This window comes from Propithecus coquereli, unplaced genomic scaffold, assembly GCF_000956105.1.
Source record: "Propithecus coquereli isolate 6110/MARCELLA unplaced genomic scaffold, Pcoq_1.0 Scaffold1, whole genome shotgun sequence".
NCBI classification, from domain to species: domain Eukaryota; kingdom Metazoa; phylum Chordata; class Mammalia; order Primates; family Indriidae; genus Propithecus; species Propithecus coquereli.
Genome location: NW_012133857.1, coordinates 12,679,950 through 12,699,378, shown reverse-complemented (window position 1 = coordinate 12,699,378; position 19,429 = coordinate 12,679,950). Strand labels below are relative to the sequence as shown.

The window sequence follows — 19,429 nt, the reverse complement described above, 5'->3', positions numbered from 1 at the left end:
GCTGAGGCTGCCTCCTGGAACCTCAGAGGTAAGGAGCTAAGATAGTCTAAAAAAAGGCCTTTATTGTCCCAGGATGGAGAGCAGGGTCAGAGGTAGCTGACATCATTGAAGATGATGGGCTGGCGGCTGCGGCAGCTCATGAGGGCTGCAAAACGTGAGACGTCCCCAGGCAGCTCAGGTTCGGGGCGAGGTGGGCATGATAGCCGCTTTCCTGCCATAGCTGCCCGCCGAGCCCTGGCCAGCTGGCGCCGAAGCTGCTCTGAGAGGCCAAGCAGGAACTGGGGGGGCCGAGCACGGGCACGGTGCCCACCTCCATCGCCCCCTTCACTGGCTGTCTCGGGCAGCTCCATCCAGTTGTGCACCAAGTCAGCAAAGCAGTTGTCCCCCAGCACCAGGGGCTGGCGACTGCGACCCCTATTCAGTAAGGCCGCTGTCCAGTCCTCTGCTTCTAGTCCCTGCCAATGCTCCAGGCAGGCATCTGGGGTGGACTTGGGCCGTGGACGGCGGGCAGGTGGTGCGCTGGCTACAGGGGCCCTGCTGGGCAGGGGGAGGCCACTGAATGAGAGGCGCTGGCTATGAGGGGGCCTTGCTGGGGGTGCTGGGCACTGGGGTACAGGCAGCTCTTCCTCTCGCCATGTACTGCCTGATACCTCAGAGAAGCCAGAGTCCCAGTCCAGGGCATGTTCCCTGGGGCCCCCTAAGGCTGCACCCCCGTCTTCTGTCACCACTGCTTCCTCCTCATCCTCCTCCTCTTCCTCCTCTTCCACACAGCAGACAGAGTCCTCTTCCAAAGCATCTGAGGCCCTGAGCTGGTGGCTGGGCTGCACACCTGGGCCAGTTTTGGGGGCTGGCTTCAGGGGGCCAGGCATCGGGGGTGAGCCTGTGTCCCGGCCACACAGCTGAGGGGAAGAGAGGGCAGAAGTTGGAGAGGTACCGCTTGTCACTTCTGCCTGCCTGGCCAGGCCAGCCCTGAGAACAGAGGGTCCAGGAGGGCTTGATAGGCCTACTGGCCTGGGCAGAAAGGCTGCTAGTGAGCACAGGGCCAGCTTGGGGGCGCTGGCACACGTGTGGCTCGCATCCGTCGACCCGGTGGTGGCAGTCCGGCACGCTGCAGCATGCAGGGCCGGGCAAGTCGGCACCCGCCACCAGGGCGGGCAGGCGGGCAGGGTTGTGGACTTGAATGGGGAAGTAGGTCCTGCCTAGGGGTAGAGGGGCATCCCATGTCTCTTGGGATATTCAGCTCCCCAAATCCCAAAGCGTCTTTCGGAAAAAGACGGAGTGCTTGCTAGATGAGGGGCAGAGAGGAAGAAAGTACGGGCCAGCCTGAGGGTAGGGGGCGTTCACAGCAACACCAGCACCTCTTTAGTCCCTTGCCGCCCCACGCCCCGCCCTAAAAGAAGTCCCCACCACTTCCACCCTCCTCCCGCTCCGTCCCATCAGCACAGCCAGCTGGGTGGCTGTTACCCGATGCCCAGCGCAGCTCCCAACCATCCGAAACCCGACGCGGGCCATCTGGGCTATCTGCGCCGCTCCACCCTGCCCCCCTCCCGTCTCCGATGGGCGCACTGGGACGACCCCGCACCCGTTGGTTGTTCCGTACGGGCGGCAGCCTGGCACCCCATGCGTCCTCACGAACCACACCCTCTCCCAAGCCTCACCAGTTCCCAGCGGAGCTGGCTGAGGAAGCTGTCAAGCCGAGCGCTGTGCATGTCGGTGCTGGAGCCCCCACCAGGCCTGCCCGTTTCTCCTGGAACCCGCGCGGGAGCGGTGCAGAGGGCCGGGCGGGCCGGCCAGCGGCGCCCTCACTCCCAGCCTTGCTCCGTGGCTCCTCGCTCTCGGTAGCTGCCGCCGCCGCCGCCCCAACATCTGGCAGCCGCGCCCCGCCCCCGGCGCCGCAGCCAGTGGGGGCGGGGCGAGGCTGAAATGGCCCCGCCCCCCGGGCCCGCTGCGTGAGTAACCAGGGCGTACCCTCCCCACTCCACAGCTGCTCCTGCGGGGAAGGGCGGGACTGCAGCTGAAAGCCAGACAGGGTCTGGCCTCCGACCCTCGACGCCCAGGCGGTTGAGCTGATCCTGCACTGCTGCGCGACGCAGCTCGCTTCCCTGCGTTGGCTTTATCTTCCCCACTTGCAATAGAATAGCGGTCCCTACCACTGGGACCCGGTGCTGCGCCCGCATGTGGGCAGAGCGCCCCGGATTGTCCGACCCAGAGATGACGTGGCCAACTCGGGGCCTGTCCCACTGAACCCGTTCTTGAGGTTGGCCTCGACAATCCACGGAAGTGGTGGGAGTGGGATTAGGCCCTTCTGAGAATTCAAAGAGCGCGGGACCTTGCGGCAGCGCAGGGGAGTGGCCTCAGTCGAGGCCCAGCCCGCGCCCTCCCAGCCTGATTCCCGGCAGAGCTAGGCGCGACCGCCCTCTAGCGGGGAGCGCTTGGCTAGCCGCGAGCCTAGCGGAGACAGGCCACCGCTTCTCCCCTGCCTGCCTGCTACCACGTGCAGACTGAGGATCGCTGCGGGGTTGGGGGAAGGCAACGCTCTCCGGCTGGAATGGTCAGACCCTGTCTCCGGCGGCCGCTCTATGATCTCAAGCTAGGCTCAAGGGTATAATGTAACTGAAGACAGAAGAGACATCCCAGAGGAGAGGCAGGGCCAGCTGCTAGGTGCATGACTCTGGAGTTCAGGAGAGACATCAGCAGCGGAGCCGTGGATCTGGGAGGCAAAGCGAATGGATAGTATTTAAGGCCATGGATGAGATGGGGGAGATGAGTACAGATAGAGGGGGACAGTAGTCAGGACTGTGCCCTGGAACATTCTAGTGGGTGGAGGTAGAGGTGATGAAACAGAACCAGCAAAGGAGCTGGGAAGGAGGAGCCAGAGAGATGGGAGAAACCTGAGAGAGTGTGGGGACTTGGGAGCCAAGAGGAACCAGCATCAACTGCTGCACTGGCGAGGAGGTGAGGGTGGAGAACAAACCACTGGATTCTGAAATGTGCAGGTCACTGAGGACCCTGACAAGGGCAGTTTTGCATAGAGAGGAACAAGCCTGACTAGGGTGGGTAGAGAAGAGAATGAGAAGCGAAGAACTGGAAAGAGCAAATGAAGAGAACTTTTTAAAAAATTGACATAAATAGAATAAATGGACAAGTCTCAAAGGTACAGCTCAATAAATGTTAAAATCTGTAGACACTTATGCACCTGCCACCCAGATCAAGATATAGAACATCCTCAGCCACTCTAAGAAGCCACTTTGTGCCCCCTCCAGTTGATATCCACAAAGTTTACCACTATTTTATTTCTATCACAAAGGATTCCTTTTGCTTGTGGGATGTAGACAACTTTTGAGATATTTTGTTGAAGGTTGGGCTCATATTTTGTAGGAAGATAATGTTCTAGTAGGGGGGAAGCAGGGCAGCTGGAGCTCAGACTGTGGGGTAGCAGGTCCTGGGCCCAATTTTCCTGGGTGCTGTGCTTGCTCTATCTCTAAGGATTGCACGACCAGTTTCCCCAACTGAACCTTGATCCTTCTCCCCTCACATCCCCTTAGGGTTGTGGTAATGAATAGGGGCATTCATTGGGGGCAGTGGAAAATGGGATTTTTCAGGCCTCTGGAAGCCTGCCAGGGGTCTAGAGCTCAGTCACCAGGGATGGGTGGGGCTAGAATCTGGAAGGCCCAGGAGTCCCGCCTGCCCAGCTGTGTTTGAGCAACTGACCTAGCAACGGGGTGGGCCTGACAAACAGCCTGGCTTCCTGAAGCCTCCTCCGCTGGCTGAATCCTTGGGCCACCATGGTGCTGCTCAGGCTCCTGGTGCTCCTTTTTGCTCTGGTTGTCTCTGGTGAGGAGCTGGTGGGTGGGACAGCCCCAGTTTTCCCTTGGAGTCCTGACCCTTCTCAGATAAGCTACCATGGACGGCATGGGGGAGAGGCAGGAAAGCATAAGGGTCCCCAACCATCATTCTTTATCTTGGGTGCTTCCTTGACCAAGTTCTCACTCCCTGTCTGTGAAATGTTGGATGTGGGGGACAAGGAAAGGTCTTGGCTGCTTGACCTCAAGATGTGGCCAGGCCCTGTGGTAGAAGGGCAGGACTATGCTGGTACATGTGGTTCCATGAGCACGGAGGGCCTCCAACTTGATTGCCTGTTCCTCACAGACCTCCACAGCCTGCCCTGGTTTATAAATGTCTCCGAGAGCCAGGGCCCTGGCACCATCCTTCAGTCTTTCTCCTTCAACTGCTCCTCCCACACGCCCACCCTGGAGTTGCTCGATGTGCAGCCAGCCACCACCTTCTTCAACCGACCCAGCTTGGCCAGGTGGCAAGGGATCTATGTGGGCAAGGTAGGGCCATGGATACAGCTGGGGACTGTGGGGCACAAGGGCAGACCCAAAGTTCCCAAAGCCCCACGTGGCACTGCCCACCCACCACAGGTGACTTTGAGCAGCTCTGCTCGGCTGGATGCCCTGATGGTGAACCACTATGAGCTGCAGCTTCGGTTCACATGTGGCAGCCATGTGACGGAGGGACCACTCTTTGTGGATGTGCAGCGGGACCCTGACCATATCCAGTGTGCTGGTCAATTTGCCAGCCCAGGTGAGGCCAGGGTCAGGAGGCAGGGTGTGGGTAGGCAAGGCCTGAACAGATCCTCCCTGACCTCCTCTCTGGCCAGCTGGGGAAATGATTCAGGTGCCAGAGACAGTCACACCTGGGGCCCGGCTGTACACTCTCCTGCTCCCAGGCCTAGAGTCCCAGGGAGCCCAGGTAAGCCCAGCACATGGGATAGTGGGTGACAGGATGAGGGCAGGGGGCATAGGGAGTAAACTCAGTCCCCGCCTGGCCAGGCACAGCCTGCAGAAGGACTCTGCTGCAGAGGCACAGCTAAGCCTCTGCATGGTGTGGGTTCTTGGAGACAGCTGCTGAGGGCTGTTCACCCCACAGTGACCATGGCTGTTCCCATAGGGACATCTCAGGGGCTGAGTTCTTCTTTCAAATTCGCCTATGTATTCTGAGTTCTCCAAGACAATTCTGTATTACTTTTGTAATTAAAAAAACGTAGCTAAAAAACAAAGTAATTGGTTTAAAAGCAGAAAGGATTGAGGATCAGGGCCAGGGCTCAGGGAGGAGGTCAGGGAGCCCAGGCTGGAGTAAGGGTCAGTGGTGGGACATGGGAGAATTGGGTGTGGGCAGGTGCCTGCTGGGTTGTTGAGGATGTTGACAGGGGTGCTCAGGGCACTGGGGGCTGGATGGGGTCACCAGCATCTCTGTTCTGTCAGATGAGCATTATCAGTGTCCAGGACCCTCCATACTTCCCTGGACCTTTCTCCATCAATGAGCAAGGTTGGCTGCAGGCACCATCCCAGGGCCTCAAAGGCCAAGCTGAAAAGGTGAGCATGATCTGGGACCTTGGGGTATCCATGGATTGGGTAGAGCCACTACCTTCTGGAAATTTGTTTGTTCTTGGCCTCCCTGACTAATGCTGCCTCTCCCAGTCCTGCACCTGCTGCACCATGCTGGCTCTCCTCCCACCTTGGCCTGATTCTGGGCTAGGTTCTGGAGTTCCAGAAAGAGGAGTCCCTGGCTCTGAGAGCTCACGGTCCCGCTAATAGGAAGGAGAGTGTTTAGGGCAATCACACACACATTAAGAAAAGGTTCTGGATACAATGGGCAGTGCAGTCTGGAGGAGGTTAGAGAAGTTCCCTGTTTAAAATTTCCACCTCTCAGTGACTGACTCTTAGTAACTCTAAGGTGATAATTCACATTGTGAATGACTCAGATATCATTCTTTCTTGGGCTGTTTGCATCCTAATAGAAGAATTTATGGCCCAAAGTATAGAGTGTCAGCAGAGTGACAGATCGTGGGCAAGAGTGAATGTCGGGGCTCCTTGTAGAGGTCCTAAGGGAGGCTACCCATTTGAAGGCAGGACTGGGCACAAAGAGGTGGACACACTGCCGTTCCCTCTCTGTTCTGTGTGCACCACAGGTCTTCCAGCTGCAGATCTCAGTGTCCTTTGGACAAGGCCAAAGCTGTCAGGGGATGGTGCTGGTGAAGGTTTTGCCTGCTCCCTCTAGCCAAGTCTCCTTCCTGTAAGGCACGGTTGGGGAGACAGGGCCTATCCCCAGGGAATCAGAGTGCTGGCTGCTGGAGCATCATCCTAGCTCCTGTAGGAGGGGAGCCCCAGGGAAGGACCCTGTGGACTCCAGTGGGGAAAGCAGGAGCAGGCAGTAGCCAGTACCCCCTTTTTGGTCCAGGGAGCAGGCCCAGAATATCACCATTCCTGAGAACCTGGTCCCTGGGAGCGAGGTGGTTCAGGTCCACGCCCGGGGCTTTGACTTGCGCTATGAAATCTTCTCCCCAATGCCCAGCCCATTCTTCTCCATCGGACAGGGTGAGGGGTGTAGGGGGAGGGGAGGGTACCAGAAGCTTAGATGCCTCTGTGGCTGGTCCAGAGGTGCCCTGTACCACCTCCTTGCCTTTCTGTTTTGGGGCCTGGCCTTGGAGGAGAACGGGGGCTCCTCTGCCAGAGGATCTGGAGGGTGGGTGGGAGCGGGACTGAGCTTGGAGCGGTGCAAACTCTGCATCCCCTACCCTCCCATCCTGTCCAGCAGATGGCGTGGTCCGGACCACCGCACCACTGGAGTTGGCTCGCGCTCCAGGCACAGCAGTCACTAGGCTGCAGGTGAAGGCCTTTGAGCGGCTCCGGCCATGGGCCAGTGCCGAGCTCGACCTTACGGTCAACGTGCAGTTGGTCAACCAGTGGCCCCCGTGCTGCCTCCCAGTGCTCCTGATGTGAGTACACGTGAGCCTTACCTGGGCTGCTGCAGCAAGAGCCACAGCTCACGGATGGGCCAGACTCCTGCCTTGTCCCCTGCCCTCCACTCCCAGGTCTCAAATCCCTGAGACTGTGCCTGTGGGCACTGTGCTGCATACCCTCACTTGCACTGATCCGGACTCTGCTGGAGCCACCCTCGACTACCAGCTGTTGTTCCACAGCTCTCCTAACCCCAACAGCCTCTGCCTTCATGACAAAGTCCTTGAGGTACCCAGCTCCTGCTCCCAGACCCATTTGCAGGGTGTTTGCAGGAAAGGGTGGTCCAAGGGCCTGCAGCTGAGATCATGGGGGTGGGAGAGGGGTTGGGGGTATGGCTGTTGAGCCAACCTGCTTTGCAGTCCAGAAAACAAAGGATCAAGGCAGGCTATCTTTAGATGCCCCGGCCTGAGGTAGCCCAGTGTGGCTCAAGGCTCTCATAGGCCCTGGCTGGGCCTCACTCTCTGGTCCCTCTGGACAGGTGAATGCCACCCTGGACTGTGACACTCCTGGAGCCTGCTTCCAGTACGTGGCCTCCATCTTGGTGCTTGATGGTGGTCAGCCCCAGATGACCAGTGAGTGACTATACCCAATCCTGAACATTGAGGACAGGGCTGTTCTGTCCTCCCCATTCCCATCCCCAGGACAGGGTCATCTCTCCTCTATCAGAATCCAGTAGGGCAGGGTTGTCTCATTTCGGTCCCCTAGGGTGTCTCTCTTAGACCACCAGCAGGGGAGGGCTATTGCCCTCCCTCTAGACCCTCTACCTCCTCAGACCCCCAGGGCAGGGCCATGTTCCCCTCCCCCAGACCTCCAGGTCAGGGCTAGGCACCCCAGGCCAGCTCCCTGACTGCCAAATGGCCCCCAGCTGAAGTGCCAGTACTGGTAATGGTGACACCCGTCAATGAGTTCTCCCCAGCGTGTGCCCCACGCATGTTCCGGGTTCGGGAGGATGCAGAGCCCCATACCATAGGCTCTGTGGTGGGCACGGATATGGATTACCCGCATGACAGCGTTGAGTACTACACCTCTGGTTGGCCTGCCATCTTTGCTGTGGACCGTCTCAGCGGTACTTCCACTCCAGGGCTGGGATGGATGGGTGGAGCCGGAATTGGCTCTGTAGGCTGAGACTGTGGCCACCCCCTCTAGGGGAGGTTCATCTCCTGGGGCCTTTGGACTATGAGCAACAGAGGCTGTACAGGCTCACTGTCATGCTGATTGACCATGGCCAAGACTGGGACCCCACCTGTCACCGCTCAGGCTCCTGTACGATTACCATTGAGGTTGAGGTAATTGAGTCCCAAGGCCTTGGAAATGTCTGAAACAAGATATTAATCACCCTTTCTCCTCTTTTGCATTCTGCTTTTCTATTCTGTGCCTCAGTTTCTTCCATTAGTTGGCTGGAGGAGAGTAGGGTCTCATTGTGGAAAGCTTTGGAACCTGTTGCCTGATGCCTCAGCTCTGGCTGTGGTGGGAGGAAGCTGAGGGGCTGGCCTGGAGGTTTGGGGAGTGGATTGCACCCACTCCTAACCTGGCTGCCTTTCCGCAGGATGTGAATGACTATGCCCCCGAGTGTGAGCCCTCATTTCAGGAACTCACCATCTACACTTCTCTGGGCCGTAGCGTGGAAGTGACCAAGGTGTCATGCCGGATCCCTCAGGAGCCACAGCGCCTAGCCTTCTCCTATAACATCGTGGGAGGTGGGGGCTGTGGGGGTTACGGGGGCCTCCAGGTTGCAGGTGAGTGGCATTCCAAGGCATCAATGGTCCCCACCTCCTGCCACTCTGCTTTCAGGGAATAGCGAGAGCCGATTCAGCCTACAAGGAGCCATCCTGGTGCACAATGACCCGGCGTTGGGGCCCCCCTGGCCAGAGCAGCCCCGTACCTATGAACTATTGATTTGTGTGGCCGATGCAGGCCCCTCCATCTCCCACCTCAGCACCACAGCCACTATCATTGTGCATCTAGTTCCCTGGAAGGCCAGCACAGTGGCCACCAGCACCCACGGAGCCATAGTGAGAGGGCTCCTCAGGCCCTTGGGGGTGGGAAGAGAGGAACTTGGAGGGTGAGGAGACCCAGTTTTTCAGGAGGAATGATGGGGGAAGGCATTTCAAAGGAAACTGTTGAGTGCGAAGAGCCTGGCAATACAGAAGAGCAAATCTGGGGTGTGGGGTGGCCCAGCCCATGGAGGGGTTTGAACGCTGGGTGGTCAGGGCATTTTGGCAGGGCAGTGGAAAGCCTATGGCTTTCATTTCAGGTGCGCTCAATGATACCCCTGCTTGTGACAGACACAGAAGCTTTCTGGCAGCCAGAGCCCTGGTTTGTGGTGGTGCTGACAGCTACTGGTGCCCTTCTCCTCTTGGCTCTGGGCTGGCTCCTCTGCAAACTCCTCCAGGGGTAGGGTTGCTATCCCTGTGCTCCCTGCCTGCCCCCAGCCCACATTTGGACCCCAGCTGTGATAAGTGGTTTCACCCAAGATTTGATGACAATGCCCAAGTTGAGGGCAAACTGATATTGAGGAAGGCTGCTCTCCTTCATGAGGTCTTTAGATTAGAATCAGAGAGACATAGGGAGGAAGCAATCTCCATCATTAGCAGAGCCCAGTCTTGGAATGGGATGGGTGTGGATAAGCTCAGGGCTTGAAACATTGAGTCTGTCATGCTTTGAGCATTTACCCCTATTCCTCATGCCTGCCCTCTACTGGAAACCTGCCCTGCTCCTACAGACGCTGAGATCCTTGGGAGCATGGAACTGAGCCCAGGGGAAGGGGTTATAACAATGTGGGTATTGCATACACACATTGACTTTTCCCAATATAAATGGATAGATGAGTGGTGCTGGTTCCTGGAGCCAGTAGGCCTGCTGCCCTCAGTGCTTGGTTCCTCCTCCTGGCATTTTAGGTTGGCTCAGCTGCTGCAGGAACCAAGCAAACCGGCCCAGGCTCTGCTGCTAAACAGGTGAGTCTCCGTTTGCATATCTCTGTGCCCAGGTGCCCATCTCTTAAACTCAGGTTATGGCCCAGAGCCTGATCCTGTATTCCTGCTCCCACTTTGCCACAGCATCCAGGGAACTGAGAGACCAACTGAGGGGTTTGTGGAGGCACCGAGGATGGAGACGTCCCAGGCACCCAGCAGCATAATAAGCCTGGTATGTCAACTCACTGTGCTGAGTAGTGGGCAGTGAGGCTGCTCCAGAGTACTCCCCTGCCCCTGCCAAGTCTGCCCCCTTCCCTGTGAATGGCCACCTGTGTGGGAGTGACCACACCAGCACCATCAGGATGGAGGAGGCAGGTGCAATCCTGGCCCCTCCAGGGGCAGGCCTCCATCTGCTCCCGTGTGGGCAGGGTTCAGCTCACTGTACCTCTCATTTTCCTCCTCAGCAGCATTTTGATGGCAGAGCGCAGGACTCCCGTGAGTCCCCCTCATCCCAAACTATTCTTTACCTGGGCCCTCACCTATCTCAGTATTGCCTCTCTCCTGACCCCAACTCAGTATCTCCTCCTACTACCAGGCATCCACTGTCCATCTACTTTTTCCCTGAATTGGCTCTGCTCTCACTCCCACTCACCCTTCAGGCAACCTTTGTCAAACACCTGTGAGGCCAGGAGATGACTCATACCTGGTCTGGTCCCTACCCATAGCAGGAGGAGGGTTGGTGGTGAGGGGAGAGGCCCCCAGATAGTCTAGTGTCACCAGTGAATTATGGTAGAGTGATCTGGCACTGGCCTTAGGAAAGCAGTTGTCCAGTTTTGGAGACTGAAGGAGCCTTCCTGGGCATCTGAATCAGACTTCAGAGAATTTGCTGAGAAGGGAGGGAGGGCACAGGTTGGATCCCAGCAGGGGTCATCACACCTAAGGTCCTGGAATGTCTTCCCTTACCCTTAGGGGAGGGAGGCAGTTCTGCTGGGGCCAGCAGCGCCCTCTCTCTCTCCTGCTCATCTGGGCTCAGGTACAGGCAGAGACTACCTATTCAACACGCGCATAGGAACCCGGCGCTGGCTCTAAGGCCAAGCAGCTGCTTCACTCTGTGTGGAATTTCTTTTCACATGATCATGGACTGTGTTTTCAAGTTGATTCAATAATAAAAAAAATACAAAGAGAAAAGTCCCAGCCTTATAACCTTTGTATGGGAGAAACTCAGATCTGTGCTTCCTTGTTCTCACTTGGAGAATGTCTTACCTTGTGAGAACATTCTAGAGCATAGGTAATTTTTTTTCTTTAGAGACAGATCTCACTATGTCGCCCAGGCTGGAATGCAGTGGCTAGTCACAGGAGCAATTCATGCCCAGCTTTATTTTCTATTTTTCTTTCAAGAAGGCATTAAATAATGCTCTGACAGTGACTGACACTTTGCAGGAGTAAGAGGATGTTATCTTTGTTGATGACTGAGGGAGCCTCCAGTCAGTCTATCCCCTTAGAGTCTACCTGCTTCCTTTTCCTACAGAGAGGAGGATACTGATGCTTTTTGAGGGCCCCACAAAACTTCGGGGCAGTTTGCCAACTGTATGTGGAGGTTTTCTAGGGAAGGATCTGGAGCTTTAGCAATGGTGTGATGGGTAGTGTAGACTTGGGAACGCTGTGGCATGGCTGGTCCTAGAGGGATTAACAGAAGCCCCTTTTGTTAATCATCTGAGGGGGTGTTGCCTTTTCTTCCTGATCTGTTTCCTCTGCCCTCAGCTCTCCCAGTGCTAAGTTGAGCTGTTGGCCTGTAGCCAGGTGGCCTACAGCAACCTGCAGGAGGGCAGGTCTTGCTGGGTACAATGCTGGCCCACTTCCCACACCCAGCCTGGCAGGCTACCACCAGCTCTCCAAGAGGACCTGCTGTCTGGGTGGAGGCTACCCTTACTGTGGTATTCTCAGGCTATCTCAATCTTTCCCCCTCTGGCAAATCTGTGGGCCTGGACCCTCTCAGAGCACTGGAGGACCTCCCTTCCTGAGCCAGCTATGGTACCCTAGGCCCAGGAAGAAGCTAAATGTCTTCTGTGGGAATAACACCCTTTATGGGGCTCCCACCAAAGTGAGAGTGTTAGGGCAGACCTTAGGGACAGCAATCTGGAAAGAGGTGGCTACAGGAAATAGCTATAGGCAGATTTTTCCTATGTACTTACCCTGCTGTAAGGGCTCATTACATCTTCGTCTCTGAGAAGAGTGACTTTTATCCTCATTTTACAGATGGGACAATCAAAGCTCAGAGAGGTTAAGGCTCAAGTTGGGGTATTTGGGTGTAGGCCCAAGACGTATGGCTTCATCTGGTATCCTGTATGCGGAACAAGGTATGACCATCTTCCTGGGACTCATACTCCACCTGGGAGGCAGGTCAGTCCAAGCAAAAGATGCTGTCATAGGAACTCAAGACAAGATGCTCTAGGGCAGAAAAGAGGGAGTGCCTGCTGTGTGTCAGGGCTTGTGCTGGGTACTGAACTTCAGGCAAGACAAGCGTGGGCAACGGGCCAGAGGCTGCTGGGGCAGCACAGAAGGCTGCACCTCAGGACTAGTGAGAGGCAAAGCTGGGGAAGCCACTGGGAAGCGGCTCTTTATGCTCTGGAACCAGTAGGAGGTGCGAGAACCAGCCCTTCCACTTCCAGAGGTGGCGTGACCTTGGCTTGGCCTCCCCTCTCTGCGCCTCAGTTTCCTCACCAGAGTGAACAGGGGACAACACCTCTCTCCTTCCCAGGGTGGGTGACAAAAAAAGCAAATAGCACACTGCTTACATTTCTTAAGTGTGCACGAGTGTATGAGAAAAAGCTGCGGGCTACACACCCAAGCCATTCAAGCAGCGAGGCCAAGGACGATCCGGCCTCGCAGTTGCCAGCAAAAACTCCGCCGCCAGCAACTCGAAGAACGGCGCGCATGCGCCAACTCGTGTCGTCACAGTCATGTGCCCCAGGCGTTCGGCACGGGCTCTGAGAGGCAGGCTCTGACTGACAGGAGGGCTGACCTGTCGTCGGAAAGCACTCTCTCGGGCATAGGGTGAAGAGGCTGTTGATTGGGGATAGCCTCAGTAGGGGGCGGGTTCTTTACCATCCTGGTTTCTATGACACCCGGCCCCCGCCCCCTCGGCTGGCCGCCATCTTGTTGTTGATCCGTACCTAGTGGGCAGCGCCGGGAGCTGGACCGAGCGGCCGGTGAGGGGCCGCTGCTGCGGTGCTCAGCCACCTGTGCTGCCTGCCAGGGGGCGGGCCGAAACCTGGAGGCCCAGGGGGCCCAGCTCCCGTGGGGAGCCGTGGGCGCCCGCTGCCCAGGCCGGGCCGGTGAGTTGACAGGAGCCGGGCCGAAAGACCGGCCTGACGTCTGCGAGAAGGGCGACGGCGGGTGCGGGGTTGGAATGGGCACGCGTGGGGCTGGGGCTTCGACCGAGCATCGCTGGAACATCGCTTGAGCGTCCTGACCGGCCGCTTGCCCGCCGAGCCTTACAGCTGTTGGCACCAAAGCCGAGGGGACAGCCCGGGTGGAGGTCGGAGAGCCCGGTGCCTGAGGGCTGGCCGGCAGAGTAGCGGGAAACCAGTTTCTGTGACCGAAGCCCCGGGCTCCACCGACCTGGAGCGCTGACGCGTGTCCAGTGCCAGCCTGATGCTCTCCTGGGCTGTGTTGCTCCGGGTGGGAAATACGCTTACCTCTTTCTTCAGTGTCCCCCGTGCGAGTGATTTTCAGACCGCTGGAGACTAAGACTAGATGAAGCAGACCAAAGCCCTCTCAAGCCAGGCAGGTCGGTGTCATAGCCCTGTAATTCTGGCAGAGGGAAGACCCTTTGCCTGGCTCCTTACTCCTGAGACCGGTTCGAAAGCTCACGTGCTCCTCGGAGCTCACCATTTGCTTCCTCCTGAAGAGCCGGTTAAATGTCCGTAATACCCGAATTTTATTTTAGAACGTATTTTCTTTGGTTCTTGACCACCACTTTTTGGTGAGTAGTAATGTCTTATTCTTTTTGCTTTAGGAGAAAGTGAATACTATGGGGATGACTTGATTATTTTTATCTCCTAAAGAGATATTCCACCAGTTTATCAAGAGACAAAGGAAACGTAGGAGTGTTAGGATCGGAGAAGGAAATAAGACTTGTTTTTGTTGTTGTGGATGGTATTGAACTACCAAATTCACTTTTTTTTTTTTTTTTTGAGACAGGGTCTCACTCTGTCACCTGGGCTAGAATGCAGTGGCGTCGTCATAGCTCACTACAGCCTCAGCCTCCCAAGTAGCTGGGACTATAGGCGTGCACCACCATGACCAGCTAATTTTTCTACTTTTTTGTAGAGACAGAGTCTTGCTTTTGCTCAGGCTGGTCTTAAATTCTTGGCATCAAGCGATCCTCCTGCCTTGCCTCCCAAAGTACAAGAATTACAGGATTGAGCCACTATGCCCACCTAAATTCACTTTTAACAGTAGTAAATGTATCTTGCTCAATGAAAACAGACAGACCCCTTTCCTGCGAGGGTAGGAGGGTTGGAGATCCTGGGCAGAATGTGCAGGTCTAGGAAGAGTTCTGACTGCTCCAGAACATGTTCTCTTTACCTGTGTTCCCTTGGGTTCTCTGCACAGCCTTCTTGTATGTGGTGGTAACAAGCCTGAATGAGATGACTAAGAAGTTAAGCAGCACTACTTTGTGCACTTCTGTTAGGATCTTGTTACTTCTGAATTTTTAATTTTGAAAGAAACTAGTTCCTTGGTCAGGAGGAGATCCTTTTGGAAAGCAGATGCCAAGACCAGAGGAGGCTGGCAGCTTGTTGCTATTTGCCTGAGATTACGCTATGCTAACGAAAAGCGAGAGAAGTTGAGTAGTCTTTAGTTATTTATTTCATTGCCTTCCCTCAGGCCATTTTAATGAGTTTTGACATTGGTAAGATCAGTTCCTTGGGCAGTTCTTGAAAATAAAGGAGGGTGATACTAAAATACTAGGAGCTTCTCAAAATTGTCCCAACTTAATCATCCCCCCCACTTTTAACAAGTCTTTTAGAAAGTTAAGGCAGCCACAGGGTTAAATTCTTGCTGGTTTCTGTTAAAATAATCCTAAGGTAGGCTCGTATCCTGTTTTGGATATTGGACCTTTTTGAGATGTAGAAGGAGACTCTATCCTTAGCCAAGTTCACAACACTGACTTTTGCATATAGTTTTACAGTGTTCAAGGGCCTATTAAATCCATCCATGGTATAATTCTGTGTTAGAACTGCTATCCTAAGGAAATCAGAATGTCTAAGAACTTTTATTGCCTTTAATGCTTTTACTACTTCATGAATATTTGTGAGTAGCGGATGATACTTGATTCAGCCTGGTTATTACAGCACTATAGTAGCAGTACTTCTGTGTTGGGCTTTTTTTTTTTTGAGTCAGAGTCTTGCTCTCTCACACAGGGTACAGTGCAGTGATATCATTGTAGCTCACTGCACCCTCAAACTTCTGGTCTCAAACTTCCTCCTGCCTCAGCTTCCTGAGTAGCTGGGACTACAGGTGTGTGCCATGACACCCAGCTAATTTTTCTATTTTTAGTAGAGATGGGGGTCTCCCTCTTTCTCAGGCTGGTCGTGAACTCCTGCGCTCAAGCGATCCTCCCCCTCAGCCTCCCAGAGTGCTAGGATATATTTTTTTTAATTTAAAAAGATTTTACCTGGAGCCACGCCCAAGAAGCCTTGAGCAAGTGTACTCCCTGAATGCTAGGATTATAGGCGAGAGCCACTTCGCCTGGCCTGCATTGGGCATTTGAAATGCAGATGAATGAGACTGTTTTTATAATAGCAAACCCTCCATCCACTTTAATTTCTTTGTATAAATCGTCTGTAAACTCAGCACTTTTAACACACTTCATAGACTATAGAGATCCTTCGCTGAAGTCAGGAACTGCTGCAGGCTTATGGGATGAGATCTGATGTCCTAATGTGGCATTCAGGGCGCTTATTGCCCAGCTGGCTACAGCCCACCTCCCCAGAGTTTATCCTAATCCCCACTAACCAAATGGTTTGCTAAACATTCCATACATCTTATTTCTCTATACAAATCCTCTCACTGCTGAATCCAGTGACCTTTGCCCCTATTTGGGTTGCTCTTTTCCTTCAGTTTCACTATTTTTTTCCTCTGGAGTGCAATTCAGTTTCTGCCTACCTTCTTTATAAAATGCCCCTAAAAGATTTCAGCTCCTGGGGATATACTTCACACCCTTTGAACTGCAGTAGCGTTATTGCCCTTAAGTAAAAAACAAACTAGTATTTTCTCTTTTAAGAATACTTTTTTGTTCTAGTAGGACCTCATTCCTTTCTGACAGGGACTGTATTTTACACTTTTTTGTGTTTTAAAAGCACCTGCAGGCCGGGTGCGGTGGCTCATGCCTGTAATCCTAGCACTCTGGGAGGCCCAGGCGGGAGGATTGCTCAAGGTCAGGAATTCGAGACCAGCTTGAGCAAGAGTGAGACCCTATCTCTACTAAAAAAATAGAAAGAAAATAGTTGGACAACTAAAAATATATAGAAAAAATTAGCTGGGCATGGTGGTACATGCCTATAGTTCCAGCTACTCAAAGGCTGAGGCAGAAGGATTGCTTGAGCCCAGGAGTTTGAGGTTGCTGTGAGCTAGGCTGACGCCACGGCGCTCTAGCCTGGGCAACAGAGTGAGACTCTGTCCCCCCCACACACACCAAAAAAAAAAAAAAAAAAAACACCTGCAAGTAGTAGATGAGGACTAAATATTTATAAAGATGTACTGCATTTGTCTGAGTTGGAAACATCTTCTGTAATTAAACAGGGAACGGAAGGGAGTGGGCAAATAGAAATGGGAATTTGGTGGCCATGAATTTCTATCCTCTACCTAAAGTGCTTGTACATGTTGACTGTAGTGCCTTATGGAGGCAGGCCCATCCTCAGAGTTGCAGAACTTGCTCAAAGGGCAGAACTAAGACCTGAAAACAGAAATTGCACATTTCAGAAGGGGCTGTGTGACCCATCCCCCTTCCTGGCTAAAATACCAGTTTTGACTTGGAAAACATGTTTGGTGAACGTGAACATCATGGCACTGGGTGCCGATATTCTTAGGTCCTCTTCTTGGTTGATTCTTGGTCTCTCTGGCACCTTGAGCTGCTGTAAATGGTAGTATTTGCCGCCTGCCCTCCTCTCCATGCTTCCCTGACACTGTAAGGAGCAGTGATGGGCAGAGCTGGGGAAAGGCTGCACGGTGCATTTTTGTCTCTGACTTGGAGCAAGGAAGCAGTCAGGCATTTTGTGTCTTTGCGGTACTGGGTCTGTGCTTCTGCACTGATTTTAAATATAGATTTTCATTTCTCCTACCACAGCAGGATTTGAACAGTGAATTCTGGGTAGAATAACCTAAGACATCTTGGTTCTTTTATGGAAATCAGGTCTCATGTGTGCTGCTGTGGCTTGAAGTTACATTTATGTAGAAGGCATTACAAGTGAGGTTTTTTTTTTTTTTTTGGGACAGAGTCTCACTGTGTTGCCCGGGCTAGAGTGCCATGGCGTCAGCCTAGCTCACAGCAACCTCAAACTCCTGGGCTCAAGCGATCCTGCTGCCTCAGCCTCCTGAGTAGCTGGGACTACAGGCATGCGCCGCCATGCCTGGCTAATTTTTTCTATATATTTTTAGTTGTCCAATTAATTTCTTTCTAATTTTAATAGAGACGGGGTCTCGCTCTTGCTCAGGCTGGTTTTGAACTCCTGAGCTCAAACAATCCGCCCGCCTCGGCCTCCCAGAGAGCTAGGATTACAGACGTGAGCCACTGCGCCCGGCCTGCAAGTGAGTTTTGATGGAAACACATGTTCACTTCAGTGCTGGATCCTCGTTAGGGACTTTGTTTTGTTGAGTGCCTGAATAATCTGCTTTTGATTTCTTCCATAAAAGTTTTATTTGTGGGTTTTGCTCATTTATTCCAGTCCCCTAATTGTACAAAAGGAGGGCAGGTCTAGAACTGTTCTTTTCAAGTGTAAAATTTGATGTCAGTGAATAAGAGCACCTTGAAGTTTATAAAAATCTGGGTGTATTATGATTGAATGAACAATTATCAAACAATATTCTATAATCAAGCCAGATAATGACAAATGTTGATAGGGATGTGGAGAGATTGGAGCCTTCATATACTACTAATAGGAATGTAAAATGGGCCACTTTGGAAAACAGCCTGGCAGTTCTTTAAGTGGTTAAACATAGACTTACCGTATGACCCAGCAGTCCCTCTCCTAGTTATCTACCCAAGATAAATGAAAATAAATGTCCACACAAAAACTTGTGTATGAATGTTTATGGCAGCATTATTTATAATAGCCAAAGAGAGGGGCAACTCAAATCTCCATCAACTGATGAATAGATAAATAAAATGTGGTATATACATACAGTGGAACATTATTCTACAGTAAAAAAGAATGAAGTACTGACACATGCCACAACACGGAAGAACCTCAAAAACATGTTAAATGAAAGAAGTTAGGCACAAAAGTCTACATTTATATGACATATCCAGAATAGGCAATTCTATAGAGACAGAAAGTGGTTTAGTGGTTGCTTAGGGATGGGAGTGGCTGGGGGATAGGGAAGTGATAGCCAAAGGGTATGGGATTTCCTGAGGTGGTGAGAGCACCAAATCCTAACCACCTGACCACCAGGGAACTTTGAGGTAGTGAAAATGTTCTAAAATTATGGCCATGGTTGCACATACCTGTGGATATACTAAAGACCATTGAATTATACATTTTAATAGGTGAATTGTATGATGTATCATATCTCAATAAAGCTGTTATTTAAAAATGTATATAAGTAATATATATTCACTAGTAAAAAACAGGAGTAGACAAGAAGAAATAAAAATAAAGGCTCATGTGTAACTTTACTGTTAGTGTTTTAGTGTGTAACCAGACTTCTTTTCCTATGTCATAACTTTTACAAAAATGGGATTAGGCTGTACATCCTGATTTGTACTGTTTTGTAGTCAGTGATATATTATAAACATCTGTGTTGGTAAAAGGTGCATTCACCTCAGAGGCCAGTTGGCAGTGAATGAGAGAAGCAGGAGTGAGGAGTAGGAACAAGGGTGAGCTAGAGAACACAGGCCCTATCGAAAGGGTCAGTGTTGCTCAGTTTAAGACAATTGTGTTACCAGATCCTGTGATTTTTTTAAAAGAAAACCAGAAATTTGGATTTTAGTGTGAAATTTCCTGATTTTTAAAAATTAAAAAATATTTTTGAGATAAGGTCCCACCGTGTTGCCCAGGCTGGTCTTGAATTCTGGGCTCAAGTGATCCTCCCACCTCAGCTTCCTGAGTTGCTGGGACTGTAGGCATGTGCCACCACGCCTGGCTAATTTTTTAAATTTTTTGGAGACAGGGGTCTTGCTATTTTGCCCAGGCTGGTCTCAGACTCCTGACCTCAAGTAATCCTTCCACCTCGGCCTACCAGAGTGTTAGGATTACTGGGATGAGCCACCACACCCAGCCTTTTTGTTGATTTCGATGCTTAAACTGGCCCCTAAATTTAGTGTTGAGGTGTTATCTGGTGTTCTAAGCACAAGAAGGCTATGATGTGTCTTAGAAAATAGGTGTGTTAGGTAAGTTTTGTTCAGGCATGAGTTGTAGTGCTGTTGGCTGTGAGTTCAGTGTTAATAAATCAGTAATATATATTAAATAAGATGTCTTTATTTTTTAATTT

The 19,429-nt window shown here is 52.7% G+C and overlaps 3 protein-coding genes across 3 annotated transcripts in view; 2 read left to right on the top strand and 1 right to left on the bottom strand.

Moving 5' to 3' along the window:
* Positions 1-44: 44 nt before the first annotated feature.
* Positions 45-1,847, bottom strand: FAM212A (family with sequence similarity 212, member A). Its single transcript, XM_012650563.1, has 2 exons — positions 1,659-1,847; positions 45-899 (listed from the first exon to the last, which is right to left on the bottom strand). The coding sequence occupies exons 1-2, from the start codon at positions 1,707-1,709 to the stop codon at positions 87-89; spliced, it is 864 nt and encodes a 287-aa protein (XP_012506017.1). The 5' UTR covers positions 1,710-1,847; the 3' UTR covers positions 45-86.
* Positions 1,848-3,768: 1,921 nt separating this feature from the next.
* CDHR4 (cadherin-related family member 4) lies at positions 3,769-10,891 on the top strand. Its single transcript, XM_012650468.1, has 19 exons — positions 3,769-3,834; positions 4,150-4,334; positions 4,425-4,587; positions 4,664-4,755; positions 5,268-5,378; positions 5,975-6,078; positions 6,244-6,380; positions 6,598-6,781; positions 6,878-7,031; positions 7,282-7,375; positions 7,669-7,869; positions 7,950-8,089; positions 8,350-8,500; positions 8,595-8,815; positions 9,058-9,197; positions 9,701-9,757; positions 9,860-9,947; positions 10,183-10,210; positions 10,749-10,891. Exons 1-19 carry the CDS (start codon positions 3,786-3,788, stop codon positions 10,802-10,804), a joined length of 2,355 nt encoding a protein of 784 aa, XP_012505922.1. The 5' UTR covers positions 3,769-3,785; the 3' UTR covers positions 10,805-10,891.
* Positions 10,892-12,898: 2,007 nt separating this feature from the next.
* IP6K1 (inositol hexakisphosphate kinase 1) overlaps positions 12,899-19,429 on the top strand; it is a 64,364-nt gene continuing 57,833 nt past the window's right edge. Inside the window, exon 1 of the mRNA XM_012638467.1 lies at positions 12,899-13,050. The gene's annotated coding sequence lies outside the window, so the exon portion shown is untranslated. The remainder of the gene's footprint in view (positions 13,051-19,429) is intronic.

Excerpts from the sequence above, each read along its gene's own strand:
- FAM212A (XM_012650563.1), bottom strand. The coding sequence starts at position 1,709 with ATGCACAGCGCTCGGCTTGACAGCTTCCTCAGCCAGCTCCGCTGGGAA. Across the intron at positions 900-1,658 it reads GCCAGCTCCGCTGGGAACTG|CTGTGTGGCCGGGACACAGG; the intron begins GTGAGGCTTGGG and ends TCTTCCCCTCAG.
- CDHR4 (XM_012650468.1), top strand. The coding sequence starts at position 3,786 with ATGGTGCTGCTCAGGCTCCTGGTGCTCCTTTTTGCTCTGGTTGTCTCT. Across the intron at positions 4,335-4,424 it reads AAGGGATCTATGTGGGCAAG|GTGACTTTGAGCAGCTCTGC; the intron begins GTAGGGCCATGG and ends CACCCACCACAG. Across the intron at positions 6,079-6,243 it reads TCTAGCCAAGTCTCCTTCCT|GGAGCAGGCCCAGAATATCA; the intron begins GTAAGGCACGGT and ends TTTTTGGTCCAG.